Source organism: Xenopus laevis, chromosome 3L, assembly GCF_017654675.1.
Source record: "Xenopus laevis strain J_2021 chromosome 3L, Xenopus_laevis_v10.1, whole genome shotgun sequence".
In the NCBI taxonomy this organism is placed as follows: Eukaryota; Metazoa; Chordata; class Amphibia; order Anura; family Pipidae; genus Xenopus; species Xenopus laevis.
In genome coordinates, this window is record NC_054375.1 from 55,785,403 (window position 1) to 55,803,801 (window position 18,399).

An 18,399-nucleotide genomic window follows, 5' to 3' on the forward strand; every position below is an offset into this window, starting at 1 on the left:
CTGTATTATAATATATTGATAAAACTCTCCCACTGGGAATTTTTATATCATTTTGCTGAAAACTTCCATGGAATAGGATCTTGGTGATTTTTGGCCATTCCCCACTTTACAGTCATTTATATAACATTCAACATTTACATAGTACTGATTATGCATTATTCACATCTGTTTGTGAAGGTTCTCATTCATCAAGGTCATGGTATAGATATAGTAATAAGTCAAATCAACTGGACTTGCTGTATTTTTGAAGACATTATTCAAACTAATCTTAAAGACATTTCCCTGGTCATGTTTAAATGCTTTTGATCCTAAGCATACAGGTTAGATTCAAAAGCAAACAAATTAAACAATTATGTCCCATGTGGCATCCTTCAAGTCTCAAACTAACTAAAAGTTTAGAGAACTGAAAAGCAGGAAGTAGTGTAGTGTTCTGGCAATTATGTTAGACATTCAGTCACTCCAGCTTTAATACTTAACAGTTTCTTGTAAGCAAGACACTGACGTCTCATAATTAATAAAGCTCCTCTGTTTCCTATTGCTTGTTAGTTATTAACAACATACAGCCTGTAATTAAAATATGAGGAAATGTTTAGATATGCCTTGCCTAATATTGCATGTTACACACAAACTTTCCATAGCAGTGTTGCTCCAAACAAATGCTTCTGGGCTACAAATCCCAGCACTCACCAGGATATAATCAAGGATTAAAGCACAATGGGAGCTATAATCCAAAACCATACAGATGGATTCTTTGAGCAAAACTGTACATGGCCAGCACCAAGTGGAAGCAAGCATCTAACATGAATCCTGACTGCTCTGTGTGTACTTGACTCTGTATTCTTGGTTACTTGAGTCTACTTAAAAAGTGCCATGGTCGAGTGCCCAAGCAGTGCCTATCTCTAAGCATGGCAGGAGAAGCTATAATACTTGCCCCTTAAACAGATGAGAGACTAGTACATGTATTATTACTATTTGCAGCTTCACGGTAAATATTTTATTCAGTTATTATGTATTATGTTATTACATCTAAAGTCTATCATTCTTTTTACATAATCTATGTATGAAATATAATTTATCTCTCTTGCAGGTCTCCATTCTGTGCACACCAACTCTTCAGACCATGATTCTCAAGGCCCTTCATTCTCTTCACCATACAACCATGTACAGTTTCCGTCTGTCCACCAGTCAATGACATCATCATCATCGCCGTACCACTTGAACGCAAACTATTACTCACAGCACGCAGAGGAGTGGTGCTCCAATGGACTTTATGATCTCAAGAGAATACCATCAGATAACCTATATTCAATAGACACTGATATAATAAGTTTGCCAGAAACCAAGAAGCACAGGGTAAGCCCCCGAGTTGGAAGGGTTAAAGGAGACGAGCTGTGTGTCGTGTGCGGAGATAATGCGTCAGGATATCACTACAATGCATTAACTTGTGAAGGATGCAAAGGTAAGAGAACAATTAGTTCCAAATATGATATATTAGCCTCCAATGCTTCAATCATTTACTCTATGAAGTGAAAAATTAAACATTATCATATGTTTTACTTTTTAATTAACTCCCGTTGCCTTTTCCCCATTTGGTGGCTGGAGGAATTCTCTGTAGGGATACGTTTTTTCCAGTAATGAAAATGTTAGAATAATCATGCAGGTTCCATAAAGAAACAAACTGAATTTCTAAGATACTGTATGTATACTGTATCTATATTTTCCTTTGAACGTACCTTTGGAGCAATATAATCTGTTTTGCTCTTTTATCCAATTACATAATTCCCAGTACTGTAGGGCAAAGGTAAATCATATATTTATAGGTACACAGGGCATAGAATGCACAAGGCTAAAACATGCAAACATGCAAGGTTTTACAGTTTCATTCATTGGTCATTTCTAATTATTTCTACTTTCTAATGTCAATGGAATTGGTGATAGGAAAGCCAAACAATTACATACTTTAGAACAACTAACAACAGTGTTCTCTTGAATGATTCTGTACCACTTTTACTGTACATGTGTGGTTAAGCACAAGCATGCACAGACTGTTATATGAAAAACACCCTGGCCAGCCTTTTTTGAATTTGCTACAATATCCATATTGGTTTGAGAACAAGAGCTTGTCATCTGCTTCCAAGGCCGGAACTAGGGATAGGCAGAAGAGGCACCTGCATAACAATCCTGCAATGAAAGGGGGAGCGTTGGGCAGGTACCTGTCTTCTGCCTACTCCTAGGCAATGTTCACTGCTCTCCCCTCCTCTCCAGCACTTTGCCCTCTGGCACTTTCTCCTCCCTCTCACTTTCCCTCGGTGCTCTCCCCTGCCCTCCCCTCCAGCGCTTTCCCCTTCCTTTCCCCTCCCCTCAGTGCTCTCCCCTCCGGCGCTCTGTGCATGTGTCAACACACTGCGTTCGGGGATGGGATCACGTGCGCACGAGCACCAAGAGGAGCGCGGTGGCCAGACGGGTCGCCTAGGGCGCCTGGTCGGCTTGGCCCGGCACTGTCTGCTTCTCTCGTACTGCATATACTGTAATTCACATAAACCATAATACTGCTGGCCACTAGTTAATACTCAGCAAAATCTGCCATTATTTAGGCCTTACACCAGTGGTTCCCAAACTGTAGGGCTGGCTTCTCCAAAGGGTCCTAGAGCAATGGAAGAGGGGATTAGTAAAGTTACTAGAGTACACATAACTATCTTGTGAATAAGACTGCCATCTGATTCTGAGCCTCTACAAAAAAACTCATTGCCTCTTTTTTATCTTAATTTCTTAACCTGACTGCTCCTACGGTAAAGAAATCCTTCCTATGCTGAAGGAGAAACCTCTATTGTTTTTGGCTTAGTAGATCTTATGTTTGGAGCACCACCAGCTCTTTGAAGTGATCTTGCATGTATTTTGCCTGTAAACCATATTACCTAATACCACGGGTGATTCGAGGAATTCTGTCACATTGAGCAGAAATGCTTTGCTGCCCTTTGAACTGGTTGGAAGCACAGCTTGTTTGCCTTTTGTGACACTAATGCTTTGTCTTACAGCCAAAAAGTTGTAATAAAAAAAACTAGAAACTAGACGGTTTAAATGATATGCTCCATGGAACTATTGGAGTATATAGGTTATTTTATTCTTTCCAAGGGGAGAGTTGGCTATCCTAGGATTTTGCTGACTGAAACTAGAACTTACATCATGATACAAATTCATTTTGTAAACACACACCATTAATTTGTTAGGGTTTTGCTTTTATGTCTGTATCTGATTGCCTTTTTCAGTTCCTCTGTGGTTTTCAATGTATTAGTAGTCAAAATTGTACCCCAATTGAACAGATGATTTATACTTTGTCATAACAATGCTGGCATTCCCTTTGTATTTATGTTTGCATTCAATATTTCCCAATAAACTCTGCATCCAAGCTTGTTATCTATTATTATAAATCCCTGACAACCTTCAATCTATAATCATTTAAACTACTACTGTAGCCTAAGTGCATGGCTTTACACTCTTTCCCCACTCCACTCCCAGCTTTACACCTGTCACCTGCAGATATGGTCACCTTAAAGGAGAAGGAAAGCTACGGAGATATTTTATTGCCAATAGATTAGCTGCAATAGTGCAAGCTAGAATGCTATATTTATTCTGTAGAATGTTTTACCATACCTGAGTAAAAAGCTCTAGAAACTCTCTGTTTGTTTAAGATAGGAGCTGCAGTACTAACATGGTGTGACATCACTTCCTGCCTGAGTCTCTCCCTGCTCTGGGCTCAGATTACAGTACAGAAGGGAGGGCTGGGGGGAGACAGGGTCGGACTGGGGGGCCCGGGGCCCACCGGGACTACTGTCCAGGGCCCCTTCCGACCCGCCCCCCAACCCCTACTGCGTCGCGCTGAGCGCGCGCACACAAAGGCGCCGCTTGGCGCACCAGCGTGAAGGCGCCGCTTGGCGCATGCGCAGAAGGCGCTGCGCTGATCGGCGCTGCGGGAGTGCGGGAGGGAAACTTTTTAAAAGATATCTGGAGAGGTGTCTGGCCCGGCGGGGGCCCATTAAGGGTCGGGGCCCACCGGGTATTTTCCCGGTGTCCCGCCGGGCCAGTCCGACACTGGGGGGAGAGGAGCAAACTGAGCATGCTCTTGCCCAGGGCAATGAGGTTTAAGCTGAAGGCAGGAAGTCTGATACAGAAGCCGATGTGTACACAATAGAAGGAAAGAAATGCAGTGTTTCTTTTGACAGGGGACTCAGAGCAGCATTACTTTGGGGGTTTACTGGTATATTTAGATGGACCTTTCTGATAAGGCTTACTTAGTTTTAACCTTTCCTTCTCCTTTAATTCCTTAATTCAGTGGGCTGTTGAACTATATGTGGCCTCCTTAAGCCACACATTTTTTTTACCCAATGTCTTCCCTTTTTACAACACAAAATAGCCCTTATTTATATAGATATTTCTTTTATGACTCTTGTGTTAAAAAGATACTATCAACAAGGCAAAAAAGTTTGGCTTCCTAAAAACACAATTTGATAATTAACAGTAGAATGTGCAGTTATTTGCATTATAAGGTAGTCGTGTAAAGTCAGTGGATTTAAATTACATATTTTTTGTCACGAAGCTGAGAAACAGATTTTCTTTTAACATAAAACCACAAAATACTTGTAAAATACTTATTAAAATTTGGGAGGGGTGACTGTGGCAATAAGGGGATCCTTATTTATACACTACATGCTTTGTTCAGCAATTATACTACAGGTATCGGATCCATTATCCAGAAACCTGTTATCCAAAAAGCTCCAAATTACAGAAAGGCCTGCTTCCGTAGACTATATTTTAATCAAATAATCTAGATTTTTAAAAATTATTTCTTTCTTTATATCTCAGATATAATTAACCCTTATTGGAAGCAAAACCAGCCTATTGGGTTTAATTAATGCTTACATGATTTTCTAGTAGACGTTAAGGTATGAAGAGCCAAATTATGGAAAGGTCCATTATCCATAAAACTCCAGATCCTGAGCATTATGGATAACAGGTCCCATACCTGTACTACAAATACTGTTTGGAAGACAATGAACTTCCTTCTTTTTAATTTAGGAACCGTATTTTATTCTATCAAAAAAACAAAAATGTTTTCCGTATGAGTCTGCGGGACTAAAGCTGGCCATACACGGGCCGATAAATGCTGCCGACAGACCGAGTCCAGCTAATCTGCCCATGCATGTGGCCCTCCAACGGGCTTCCCTAATTGATATCTGGGAAAGTCGGCCAGATGCTGATCGTGCAGAGTTAGAAATCCCGTCGAAGCGCTGTTCGTTGATGCGGTCCCGTGATCCGACTGCTCGTATTGCCTACATTATGATCTCAAATGTGGGCATATCGGGGAGCAGATCTCTACGTGTATGGCCACCTTTAGTTACTAGCCCATGCTAAACTGCACTGCTGCACAATGCAATAGCAATCAATCAGCAATTTGTTTTTATTGGGTTACTGCAAGTCAGAATATGAAAGCAAATTTTTAATTGGTTGTAATATGTGTAACCAAATGTTATTGGTTTTTTTTGTGCTTTCATCAAATCTGACAGCAGTCATCAAATCTGACAGCAGTAGCTCTGATGACCGCAGTATTTATGTTGCACTGTAGCTGAACTAGGAAACTGATACTTTGATTTATAAATATTTGCTGAGTGCTGTACACTATGTACTAGCAATTGTGGAACAGATAAGAGGAGATTTCAGTGCTGCTGGGTGAGATACAGGCACAGTGAATAAAGTACAAAGTACATTTCTGGACGCCATAGTATATGAACTGATGTGGTTTTGCTAAATACTCATTTACTAGCAACAAAACCTGACTCAGCAATTGTTTACATTTACTTGTATGCCTACATCAACAGACTTTTCCATGTACAATAGGTATTCTTCCATAGAATTTCTTTAGCTCAGGTATCAAGCACCTTATCAGTTCTAGTTGGAATATTATCCCTTATTGAGCATTACAGGGCAGATGAAATAGCTGTTCAATCGTCAAGACTATGGATTTTAAACTTGAGGTATTGATGACCCATAATGCTGCAGGAAAGAATCACTATGAATTATGCAAAAATTACTTTATAATTATAAATATATATATATATATACAGTGTATATATATATATATATATATATATATATATATATATATATATATATATATAAAATGATATCTCTGGTGCATGCATCTATAAACAACCTACTTATTTAGCTGGTAGGTTCTGTGCTTGTCCACTTGTCCAGTGAAACATACATTAAAAGGGTTGTTAGCATATGAATTAACTTTTAGGGGCAGATTTATCAAGGGTCGAAGCAAATTCGAGGGAATTTCCGAAGTAAAAAAATTTGAAATTCAAAGTAATTTTTTGGATACTTCGACCATCGAATAGGATACTACTACTTTGAATTCGATTCAAAGTAAAAATCGCTCGAATATTAGGCCATTTGATAATCGAAGTACTGTCTCTTTAAAAAAACTTCGACTTCAATACTTCGCCAAATTAAACCTGCCGAAGTGCTATGTTAGCCTATGGGGACCTTCTAGACCATTTTTCTAAGTCTTCACACATCGAAGTAAAATCGTTCGATCGTACGTTAAAATCGTTCCATTCTAACGATTTAATCGTTCGATTGAATGATTTTACTTCGATCGTTCGATGGCCAAATTCGGTGAAAAATACTTCGACTTCGAATATCGAAGTCAAAGTATTTCAATTCGAGGGTCGCATTTCGAAGTATTTATCACTTCGAAATTCGACCCTTGATAAATCTGCCCCTAAGTATGCTGTAGAGAGTGATATTCTGAGACCATTTGCAATCGGTTTTCATTTTTTATTGTTATAATTATTATTTGTGGTTTTTGAGTCAACTTTTTATTCAGCAGCTCTCCAGTTTGCAATGTGGTATCTAGGGTCCAAATTACCCTAGCAACCCTGCATTAATTAGAATAATAGGTTAGCTATGAATAGGAGAGGGCCTGAATAGTAAGATGACTAATAAAAAGTAGCAATAACAATACCTGTGTAGCTTTACAGAACATTTGTTTTAAGATGGGGTCAGTGGCCCCCATTTGAAAGATGGAGTCAGAAGAAAAAGTGGCTGTTTTTGAAAAAATGATGAGTCAATTTTGCATGCATAAGTTAACATAGGTTATATTAGGTTAACAGGTGAACAGTTTAAGAATGATAAAACATTCAGGGGGAAATGTTATAAAATTCGCAAAGATCAAAACTTTGCGAATAAAAATTTGCATGTCGCAATGTAATATGTTTCGTCATGTAATATGTTGCTTTTATTGCATTGCGAATCTTAATTCTTAAAAAAAATCTTAAGCCTGCTCTGGAGTTTCGTTAAATATTTTGTTGCAAAACTGGATTTGTGATTGCAAAATTTTATTACATACACTGCGCACTATCGCAAACTATAAATCGCTATCCTACTGTTGCATGAGGGGCAAAGTATTCGCAAAGGCAACATTTTTCACTTTGCGAACATTTATTTGCATTGCGAAGATTTTTGCGTTAGAGCCCAATATTATATTCCCCTATTAAAATAGTATTCCTGTGTGCTTCTCAACTATTGCACATATATGGTGTCTGCTAGAAGGCCTGGCTGTGGTACCTGGACTCAGATTATATCTCAGGGTTAATGAATATTAATACCAATTTACTCAAAGATAATTGTTATTGGGCACTGAAAAATTGGTCATGCGCCAGGCATAGATGGGTTAAATTTGTGCTCTCTCACTTGGCCACCACACCTTAACATACCTCATTTGTTCCGTAAGTCTGGAATTTGGTTACGTTGTAAGTATCATTTGGAATATTTTAGGAGTAATGTAGGGTGGGGAAGTGTGTCCCATGGAGGGTGTATACATCCAGTAACAAAGAACAGTCTCATACACTCTCATACAGACACACGGCACCCCCACTCACACACAATACACTTTTTACACATTTTTACACAACATAATCATATATACATATACTTGGGTTTATTTTGGCAGCCTGTCAATGATACATTTGACCAGCTATGTATTTTGTACATTTTATTTGATCTCTGTAGCTTATTTCCACACATTAACTATACTTAAACTATCACCTTGGTGAATGTTGTTTCTTGATAAACTTACACAAATTAATTAGAGATACAGAAGGTTCAACAGTAATATAGCTAAGAATGGGCAAATGAAGGGTAGAGGGGATTTGCCGTTGCAGAAATAGTGGATGAGATATAATTTAAAGGACAAGGAAAGGCAAAAAAATACAATCCCATTTTTACTTTCTTTAATGAAAAAGAAACCTATATCCAATATACTTTAATTAAAAAATGTGTAGCGTTTTTATAAGAAACCTGACTGTATGCAGTGAAATTCTCCCTTCATTTACTGCTGTGGATAGGAATTGTCAGACGGTCCCTAACTGCTGAGCAGGGAAACAATCATACTTATGAACAGCAGGGGGAGCCCCCGCCTTACTTCCCAGCCATGCAGAACTCAAGCAGCTTTGTTTATGACGATCCCTAAGCAGCCCAGACCACACTGAGCATGTGCACAGTCTTAGTCTTGCAACGATGTTTAACAAAGTTACAAGATGATGACCCCCTGTGACCAACTTTGAAAGCATAAATCATTTGTTTGATTAGGCTTGTGGTGCAGTAAGTTCATGTTAATGTTTAGTATACAAAATACAGCATTTCTAGCCTTATTCTATGTTAGACTTTCCTTGTCCTTTAACAATAATATTCAATATAGCACTTTATACTTAAACAATCCCTCAGATATATATTTCATCTATTACTTTATTTCTATATCATTTCCGTTAATGAACCCATAATGGTATTTTACACTATGTTAGACAACAACAAAGACAATTTCCATCTTGTTAATCCAAAACTCTTTGATCTGTAGGTTTCTTCCGAAGGAGTATTACTAAGAATGCAGTTTATAAGTGTAAAAATGGAGGAAACTGTGAAATGGACATGTACATGAGGAGAAAATGCCAAGAGTGTCGGCTGCGCAAGTGTAAACAGATGGGAATGCTGGCTGAATGTAAGTGCACAATAAATCAGACACTCACCAATTCAGTAGTCATACCTAGATTTCTTAATAGGTCAGCGAATCAGGCAATGTGATTTACTAAAATTAGAGGAGTAGTGATTTTGAGATTTATATCACAGCTATGGTGTAGATCTTCTAAAAGATAAAAAACACCCATGGTGAATTATAAAGTGTGCTATACTGTTGATTCAGTAGAGGTCAATGTATGCACCCTTTAGAAAACCTAGCACAATATGTGGGTTTATTATATGCAACAGAGCCCAGGTAAAGACTGAAGATGGCTTGGGTAGGGCAGTGTTGACAAGGAATATTGGTGTGGAAGGTGGGAGTTTCTAGAAGTCTGTATTCTTGCTGTCTCCTATCCATACATATCTACAGAACAATTTTTTATAAAGGGGGTTATCAAACGTCGAATATTAGAGTTTTTTAGACCTCAGATCTCAAATGAACTCACAACTCAAATGGTTTCTTATTTAAGAAAAAACTTGATTCAGCGAAGTTTGAGTCAAAAACTAGCGAAAAAAACTCAAATTGCCCGGTTTTTCGGTCAAAGCTGGAAAAAACTGGAGTCTTAATGAAGACTATTAACATCTTCAAATGGTTCAAGAGACCTCTGCCATTGACTTCTACATGACCTTGACAGGTTTTAGATGGTGTATTTTAAGATTCAAGCTATTTCCTCTGTAAATAAATCTCAAAAATTAAAAAAAAACTCTAAAAATTTGTATTTATCTGAAAATATGATTATTGACCTAAGAACCTTAATAAGTTAGATAAAATTTAGTTTTATGCTATTTGTAAAAAAAATAATATATATATATATATATATATATAGCACAAGTAGGTGCAAAGTGTAGATTAATGGCACTCACAGGATTTTAAGCAAAAAACAGACAAAAGGTGTCAAAAAAAGAAAAAAGGTTTATTCATTCAACGTTTCGGTCCCACACAGGAACCTTTGTCAAGGAAACACAGTGCAGTGTGTGAGTTCAAAGAATATATATATATATTTATATATATATATATTTATATTTTTATATTATATCACTGATAATCTAAATCTACTATATAAATAAAACTATATTCATTTAATATTTTAGGTTTGTTAACGGAAATACAATGTAAGTCAAAACGACTTAGGAAAAATGCAAAGCCTCAGTCTGAGAAACCATTTCATGAAGACAATGATGGACATGAAACAAAGCAAGTGACGTCTACCACTAAAACAAATCAGGTGCAACCTACTTCTCCCTCTTTTAGTAAAAAAAAAGTTTTCTTTCTCAGTGTAATGGCAAAGTTAAATGATTTACACTATATACATTATAAAGCTATGTATATAGATTACACAGTGTGTATTCCTGTAGGTAGGAGCCCTGTCCTTAATACATTAGATTTATCAAAATGTGAGTTTACAGCTTAATAAATAAAAACTCACCCACGCTTTATTCATTCCTATGCTTCTAAAAATTGTATAGGAATGAATAGAACATGGGTGAGTTTTCATTTATTAAGCTCTAAACTCACATTTTGATAACTCTGCCCCATAAGTGACAAGTAGCTAATTAAGTTCTTAATTATACAAAGGTAGAACCCAACACAAGTAGAAAAGGTATTTGAATTTTAATTGTTTTCAAGGTATTTCAACCAGTATTATTAAAAAATAAGTGACTTCTCTCACTTTGAGACACAGTTCTTCACCCTTCAACAGAAAAATGTTGATGCCAAATACAAGTAATTGCTAGTGTAGTTAAGGTGGATGATTATTATAAATAAGGCAAAGTGAAAAAATTAGTTATAGAAATGTTCCTCTGATATCGGATTGGAGTGAAACAATTATGTTGAAGTTTAAGAATTGGAAATGAATACTTTATTGGGTTTTAGAAATAGGTCCTTATGCCTGGCACATTTACTCCCCTATACTAGGCATGACTAAGAACAATTTAGAGGCTGAGGTTCTCTTTAACCCTCCTCTTTGCAAGATGTACTGAACTGAATAGCTATCAGCACTGGTGTAACAAAATGTAGCAAAATAATACATGTTATGATTCAGAATTATGATATATTCCCAACTAACGTTTCTAGCATGTGTAATGGTCATGTGACATTAATATATGTATGTGATCAATGCCAGTCTGCACAAAAATTTCAAGTACCTGTCATCCCGAACACACTGTTTCTCCAATGAAATGAAAATACAGAGTAGCCCTGTATAATATGTTGCCCTGTCTCACAAATAAATCATATGCTGGATACCAGTTTATAAATATAGGTAGGATCACGTACTGTAGTAAATCAGTCACCTGGTGGTAGAACAGGTTTTATAAGTAACAGCACGTCTATGTATATATTTACACAGGGATTAGGCTGATTGTTGGCAGTCTTTAAATTCCAGTGAGTAAAAAGGAGACTTTAGCTTGCTCACACATACTTTGGGGCCGATTCACTATGGGTCGAATATCGAGGGTTAATTAACCCTCGATATTCGACTAGGAATTAAAATCCTTCGACTTCGAATATCGAAGTCGAAGGATTTAGCGCAGATAGTTCGATCGAACGATCGAAGGATAATTCCTTCGATCGAACGATAAAATCCTTCGAATCGAACGATTCAAAGGATTTTAATCCAACGATCGAAGGAATATCCTTCGATCAAAAAAAGTTAGCCAAGCCTATGGGGACCTTCCCCATAGGCTAACATTGACTTCGGTAGCTTTTAGATGGCGAACTAGGGGGTCGAAGTTTTTTTTTAAAGAGACAGTACTTCGACTATCGAATGGTCGAACGATTTTTACTACGAATCCTTCGATTCGAAGTCGTAGTCGAAGGTCGAAGTAGCCCATTCGATGGTCGAAGTAGCCTTCACTCGAAGTTAGTGAATCGGCCCCCAAATGATGTCTAATCACTGAGAAATACAGTGTCAACAAACAACAGTCAATACAGTAAATACTGTAACCACAATGAACTATTGTAGTTCATAGAACACAATTTTTGTAAGGCACAAGTACTTTTTTATTATTCTTATGCTGTGTTGTCATATTACATTGTTGTCATTAAGAAAATACAGGTGTGGGATCTTTTATTCAGAATGCTTGGGACCTGGGGGTTTCTGGATAACAGATCTTTCCATAATTTGGATCTTCATACCTTAGGTCTACTAGAAAATCATGTAAACATTAAATAAACCCAATAGGCTGGGTTTGCCTCCAATAAGGATTAATTATATATTAGTTTGGATCAAGTACAAGGTACTGTTTTATTATTTCAGAGAAAAAGGTGGATTATTTGATTAAAATGGAGTCTATGGAAGACCGCCTTTCCGTAATTTTTAGCTTTCTGGATAACGGGATTCCTGATTACGGATCCCATACCTGTAGTTGTATCTCCATGTAATGTGGATCCACTAGGTGTATGATAATTTCTTAACCTTGATTTCTTATTGGTGCAGGAGAACACAGAACTTACACAAGAACAGATGGGCCTTCTCCAGTATGTCATGGATTCACATCTTAAACATCGGCTGCCTCAGAGTCTGGCTACAAGATTAATTGTAAGTTGAAGTCATTATATATATATTTCTAAAAGAGGAATGAAGCCATACATTACCTATACAATATATCCTTAGAAATTGTCATTTACAATTGGTGCTCGGTAATATCACTTGTATCACATGACTCAACTAAACTCAACTCAACTTATGACAAGGCTGACACCAGTATTGTACAGATAACATACCAAACTGCTCTAAAGAGGGACATTTTTTAAATTACTATGTGCCACTACTTAAAGCTCCACACATTTTACTTAAGGAAAATATGCTAATAAAATGTCCTTGTAGTAATAAACATAAAATAATAATCATAATCCTCCTTCTCCTTGCTATTATGACCCACAAGTTTATGAGGGGTTATATATGTTGACACAGCCACATGTCTTGAAGCTAAATTCATAACATTTAATATGAACAATATCATAATATGGATAATTGTGATCTTAGGATCTTTTGGATAAATTTGTCTCACTTTGATACATCATTTTTGGAATTTGCAAGGTATAGGGAACCTTGAAGGTACCCTTTGGTGGTACGCTATATTTGTTACTCAAAAAATCCTAGCATTGCACTTCCAAACAAAGTGTTATTTGAGGCTTGTTAGTGATTACAGAGGTCACAAAGATAATGATCAAAGATAGACCTGTAAGTCTGATCCATATCTTACTACGGTGCCCAGAATAAGGACACTATAAAACTCTTATTTCAAGGAAAGGACTGAAAATTAGTGGGTGATAAGATATGTAATCTCTTGATGATGAAGGAGATAAGATTGTATCCAAGGATTTTGAGATTACAACACACTACCCAGCACTAGGTAACAATATAATAAACTCACAGCACCTAATGTAATTGGACATCCCTTTTAATTAGGCAATAATAAGCAAAGACAATGTACATTCTTCTTGTCTGAGATTTTCCTCATGCAAAGGTTAAAGGCAGAGAATGCTGTATAAAATGTGACTAGAATTAGGTGAGTCTATTCACCTAAGACATTTGTGACATTCCTTTTTGCACAGGAAAATAAATATGCAATATGTGCACTAAGTACTTGTGTCAAGCCATGCTTCCACTGAATGTATACCTTGTACTCACGTTCACTGACCCACTAAAGCTTCCACATATAAGGCCAGATTCAATTTGATGAGAAAAACTTTAACCTTATTCAATTCCAGATGGTCCCATAGAGCCAGATGCAATTCAATGAGAAAAACATATCTCTTGAAAACGATATTGAAATCTATTGGGAAAAAAAACTAAAACTGAATAAGGATAAATGTTTTCTCCCCAAATTGAATCTCACTCTAGTTTTCATCTGATAAACCATAAAATACATTTTTTGTAGGAATTGAATAAGGCCCATAGCATGACGAATAAAGAGAAGATGGGAGGAACCTGGAAGTGACTAAGTGGTCCAGGATGAGAGGAAAGATTTTAGCAGCAGTAGGAATGAGTTGACAGAAGGAGGCAATATAAAATGAGACTGCAGATATAAGGGGGCAAATTTACCTAGGGTCGAATATCGATGGTTGAAGTAGCCAAAAAAACACTTCGAAATTTGAACTATTTTTCCTCTATTCCTTCACTTGAGCTAAGTGAATGGGCCCCAAGGTGTCATTAATTATGTGCAAGGCAGAGTGCAAAGGTGAAAAAGGGGGTCACAATCGGCCATATTTTTTTGGATTGCACCTCAATGCATTATGACAGGCCTCTATGATCCCACTAAGTACAGTGCAGCATACGGTAGTGCTTATTCTTGAGGGATGGGTGGGGGAGACACCTAGGCACCCCCTCCAACTGTCACCTAAGATGCACTTCATTTAGACACACAAGTCAGGGGGTGATGATGGGAGAGGTCATTGACAGAGGGTGATTTGTTTGTTTGGGGAGGCTACAGGTGGCCACATATGGGCTGATTTATACCTACTGACTTACTTAGGGCTGACTTAGACCTACACCTAAAAAGAATAAATTGATGTAAACTTACCCACAGTCAGCTCAACAATGTTAGGATAGGTTCAAGCAGTCTGGCTTCTCACGCACAGCTACTCCTTCATGCCAAATGCATCTGTGATGTCACCTCTTCACCCAACTTCTAACTGGAGATATATAGGGCTCCCTCCCAAAGCCTAAGGAACCTTAGGCAGGTAGACATCAGACAATCACTTGAATAAGAGCTGACTACAAAACGGAATTGTACCACCTGTCAGTGACACCACTCAGTAAGGCATCACATTTCCCCCCTCTTTTCTTATTTTTATTTATGTAGCAGAGAGGTTTGGGGAGGCTTAGCCTCTGCCCATGTGGGAGGCTGATTCTGCACTCTAAACCTTGTAAATTTTTATATGTTATATTTATATGCTTATTAAATGAGTGCCAAGGGGATAAATTTGTGTCCTTAACTGATCTTGCACTTGTGTCCAGGGTCTCAGTAAATTACCCCTATATACACCTATTTATTACGCTGTGTAAAATTTTCTGAAAAAAAAAAACCGCTGTGTAAAATAAATGGCGAATTTATCACCGTGTGTTTTATTTTACACAGTGCAAATGCCAGATTTTATTCCATTGTTTTACACAGCTTCAGACATTTTTAAGTGAGTTCTGGTGGAAGTTGCTCTAATAAAAAACGCATTATAAAATTACGCCAAATTTTTGTCACTGTTTTTTTTACACAGCATAATAAATCAGCCCCTATATGTGAATCTGGCACACCGTAGCAAGCATTTTTATGTACAGGTAATGGCTACCTATTAGAGTTTACACAACACATTTGGTGTTTGAAATGATGATAGACAGGTTACAAGCAGATCAGGTTATAGATGAAATAAGTTACTGTTACTTTTCTATTTGCAAAATGGCTGTCGTGAAAACTGTTTAACCAATCAGCACTTTCTTTTTAGTTGCAGGATGACATGGGCAGTGATGACAACTTTGTTTTCCTCACAGAGATGGCTACAAGACATGTTCAAATACTCGTGGAATTCACCAAAAAGTTACCAGGTATAGTTCTCTTCTTTATAAATGTAACTTTCTATTGTCACTTTCTGGTACATCATAGAATTCCCTCACTTTTCATTTAGGTTTTCAGACGTTAGACCATGAAGATCAGATTGCTCTCCTGAAAGGTTCTGCAGTGGAAGCAATGTTCCTTCGCTCAGCAGAGCTCTTTAACAGAAAGTTGCTTGAGAGACATACAGACATCTTGGAAGAGAGAATTCGGAAGAGTGGTAAGATCGGCTGTCATAAAACCCTATATATGATATATATAAAGTGCTGTAACTCTTTAATGGAAGCAACATTTGCTGCAGGTTAAAGGGGTTGTTCATATTTGATTTCACTTTTAATATGAAGTAGAGAGTTATATTTGCAATATGTTTTCATTTGTTATTATTTGTGGTTTTTGAGTTATTTAGCTTTTTATTCAGCACCACTCCAGTCTGCAGTGTCAGCAATCTGGTTGCTAGGATCCAAATTACCCTAGCAACCATGCATTGATTGGATTAAGAGACTCGATTATGAATAGGAGAGGGCCTGAATAGAAAGATGAATAGTAAAATGTAGCAATAACAATACATTTGTAGCCTTACAGAGCATTTGTTTTTAGATGGGGTCAGCGACCCCCATTTAAAAGCTGGAAAGAGTCAGTAGGCAAATAATTTAAAAGCTATGAAAACTAAATAGTGATGACCAATTGAAAAGTTGCTTCTATAACATTACAGATATTGGCAACTCTTTGATTCATTTAAGCAGAATTGAAGTCTACTTATCATCTGCAGAATATGATGCCAAATTAAACCAGACTAAACCAAACATGTTACGTAGCAGCCTAAATACTAACTTGGCAATGTTTTCTTTATAGTAGACATTTTAAAAACTTGGCAGTCAACATTAATGAGAGACAATAACCTCATTTGCAAATGCACTGTGCAAATCCAGGTGATTGTTATTCCCTGTACAATGAATAAGAAAGAATTGTGAATTGTTAGCCACCAGCAGAGCTGCTAAATACTTGAGCAACAAATACTTTGGAATGGCTTTGTATGTCATCCATGCATTATTCCATAAAACTGAAATGTGCATTATTTGCAGCAGCTATAAAAGGTATGACATTTTTTTTAAAAAAAAAAAATTGTAGCATAGATTACCATTAGATAAGTCACAAAAGTATAGATGTTTTTCAAAAATCAAAGGAGAGAACTATTGTGAAAATGAACATTTGATATAAGCTTCATCATAGTGAATTAAGAAACTTTTTAAATATTTAACTTGCACAATTTATCTTATATATTATATGCAGGAAGGCAGATGAATATTCTCCTGTCCCATGCTTGGAACATAAATGTGATGTTTTTTCCAGGATAGAAAAATAAAGGAGAATCAATAAAAACAGCCTTATCTGCTGAAAGTGTTTTTATTAATTATTGCTCAGCAGCTGTATCGTTGTATCAGTAGTTAGAATAATTAGCAAGGATATGAAAGGATTTGAATTTGAAAACATCTGAAGCTGAATACTTGTGTATTAATATGCAAAGCGCTATGTGTGCATCAACAAAGCAAAACTGATGCCTGGACACTGCATAAAAGAATGGCAACAACCACAAAGATCCTATCAGCATAATAAAGGCAGCATGGGCCATACTGTATCAGAAGATCTATATGTTTCTTTCACTACAAAATAGAAGCAAAGAATGAAAGTAGGAGTAGGGGCAGAAAATGAGCAAATTTAAAACGTCTTTCTGGTCTTAAAGTATTAAAACATTGTAATTGTATTTATTTTTTTAAGTTTGTTATTGTATGAACCCTTGTTTTTTCTAGGGATGCACCGAATCCACTTTTTGGGATTCGGCCGTATCCCCGAATCCTCGGTAAAAGATTTGGCCAAATACCGAACCGAATCTGAATTTGCATACGCAAATTAGGGGCAGGAAAGGAAAAAGAGGAAAAAATTCTTCTTTTGTGATGAAAAGTCACGTGATTTCCCTACCCACCCCTAATTTACATATGCAAATTAGGATTCGGTTCGGCCAGGCACAAGGATTCAGCCGAATCTGAAAACTGCTGAAATCTCGAACTGAATCCTGATTCGGTGCATCACTATTTGTTTCTAATATTGTTCTGAAAGTAGGGGTTGATCCTTGGCTTGTGTTTATCCATAGGCTGAGAATCAGCACAGTCTTGGCCTTAGGGTAACAACATAACATGAAAAAATATTAAGTTTACTCACTTAACCTGCACTTTCTAAAGGTCTGCATGATAATTGTGTTAAAAACACAGGTACTGTATCAGGATGACCGGAAACTCAGGAACATAGTTGCCCACAAAGGCAACAAACAATTGACTTACAAATGCACAAAATACCAGTGGAACACAATATATATACCAAAGACACAGAGAAGTCCCAATTATTCAACTTACAATTTAAAAACAAAGCTTAAGACATCTTTAGGGCATGTACAATAAAACAAGACATAATCATTCTATCACTGGCCTTTCTGTAAATGCAGGGGCAGATTTATTCATATTTGAGGTTGTGATTTTGCCATGACTTGAGCAATGCATGACAATCACATCTAGTCACAATTATTCAAGGGTTTTTTGTGTGTGTGATTGCAAAACACAATTTTGTATGAGATTATTCAGTACTTAAAACAGTATAAGTGACAGCATGCCACTAACTCTCCCAGTATTTGTAAATGGCTCCCTCTAGTGACCAACAATGTAATTTCACAGATTATGATACGTCTAACTTAATTTTCAGCCATCAGGCATTTTATTGTGTTTC

The 18,399-nt window shown here is 37.0% G+C and overlaps 1 protein-coding gene across 2 annotated transcripts in view; it reads left to right on the forward strand.

Annotated features, from left to right (window-relative positions):
- nr1h4.L (nuclear receptor subfamily 1 group H member 4 L homeolog) overlaps window positions 1–18,399 on the forward strand; it is a 42,294-nt gene that overhangs the window by 21,204 nt on the left and 2,691 nt on the right. For both annotated transcript variants that reach the window (XM_018252304.2, XM_041586258.1), the window contains 6 exons: window positions 1,088–1,459; window positions 8,918–9,058; window positions 10,168–10,301; window positions 12,513–12,614; window positions 15,518–15,617; window positions 15,698–15,844. In XM_018252304.2, coding sequence (XP_018107793.1) covers window positions 1,088–1,459; window positions 8,918–9,058; window positions 10,168–10,301; window positions 12,513–12,614; window positions 15,518–15,617; window positions 15,698–15,844 — 996 coding nt within the window. The remainder of the gene's footprint in view (window positions 1–1,087; window positions 1,460–8,917; window positions 9,059–10,167; window positions 10,302–12,512; window positions 12,615–15,517; window positions 15,618–15,697; window positions 15,845–18,399) is intronic.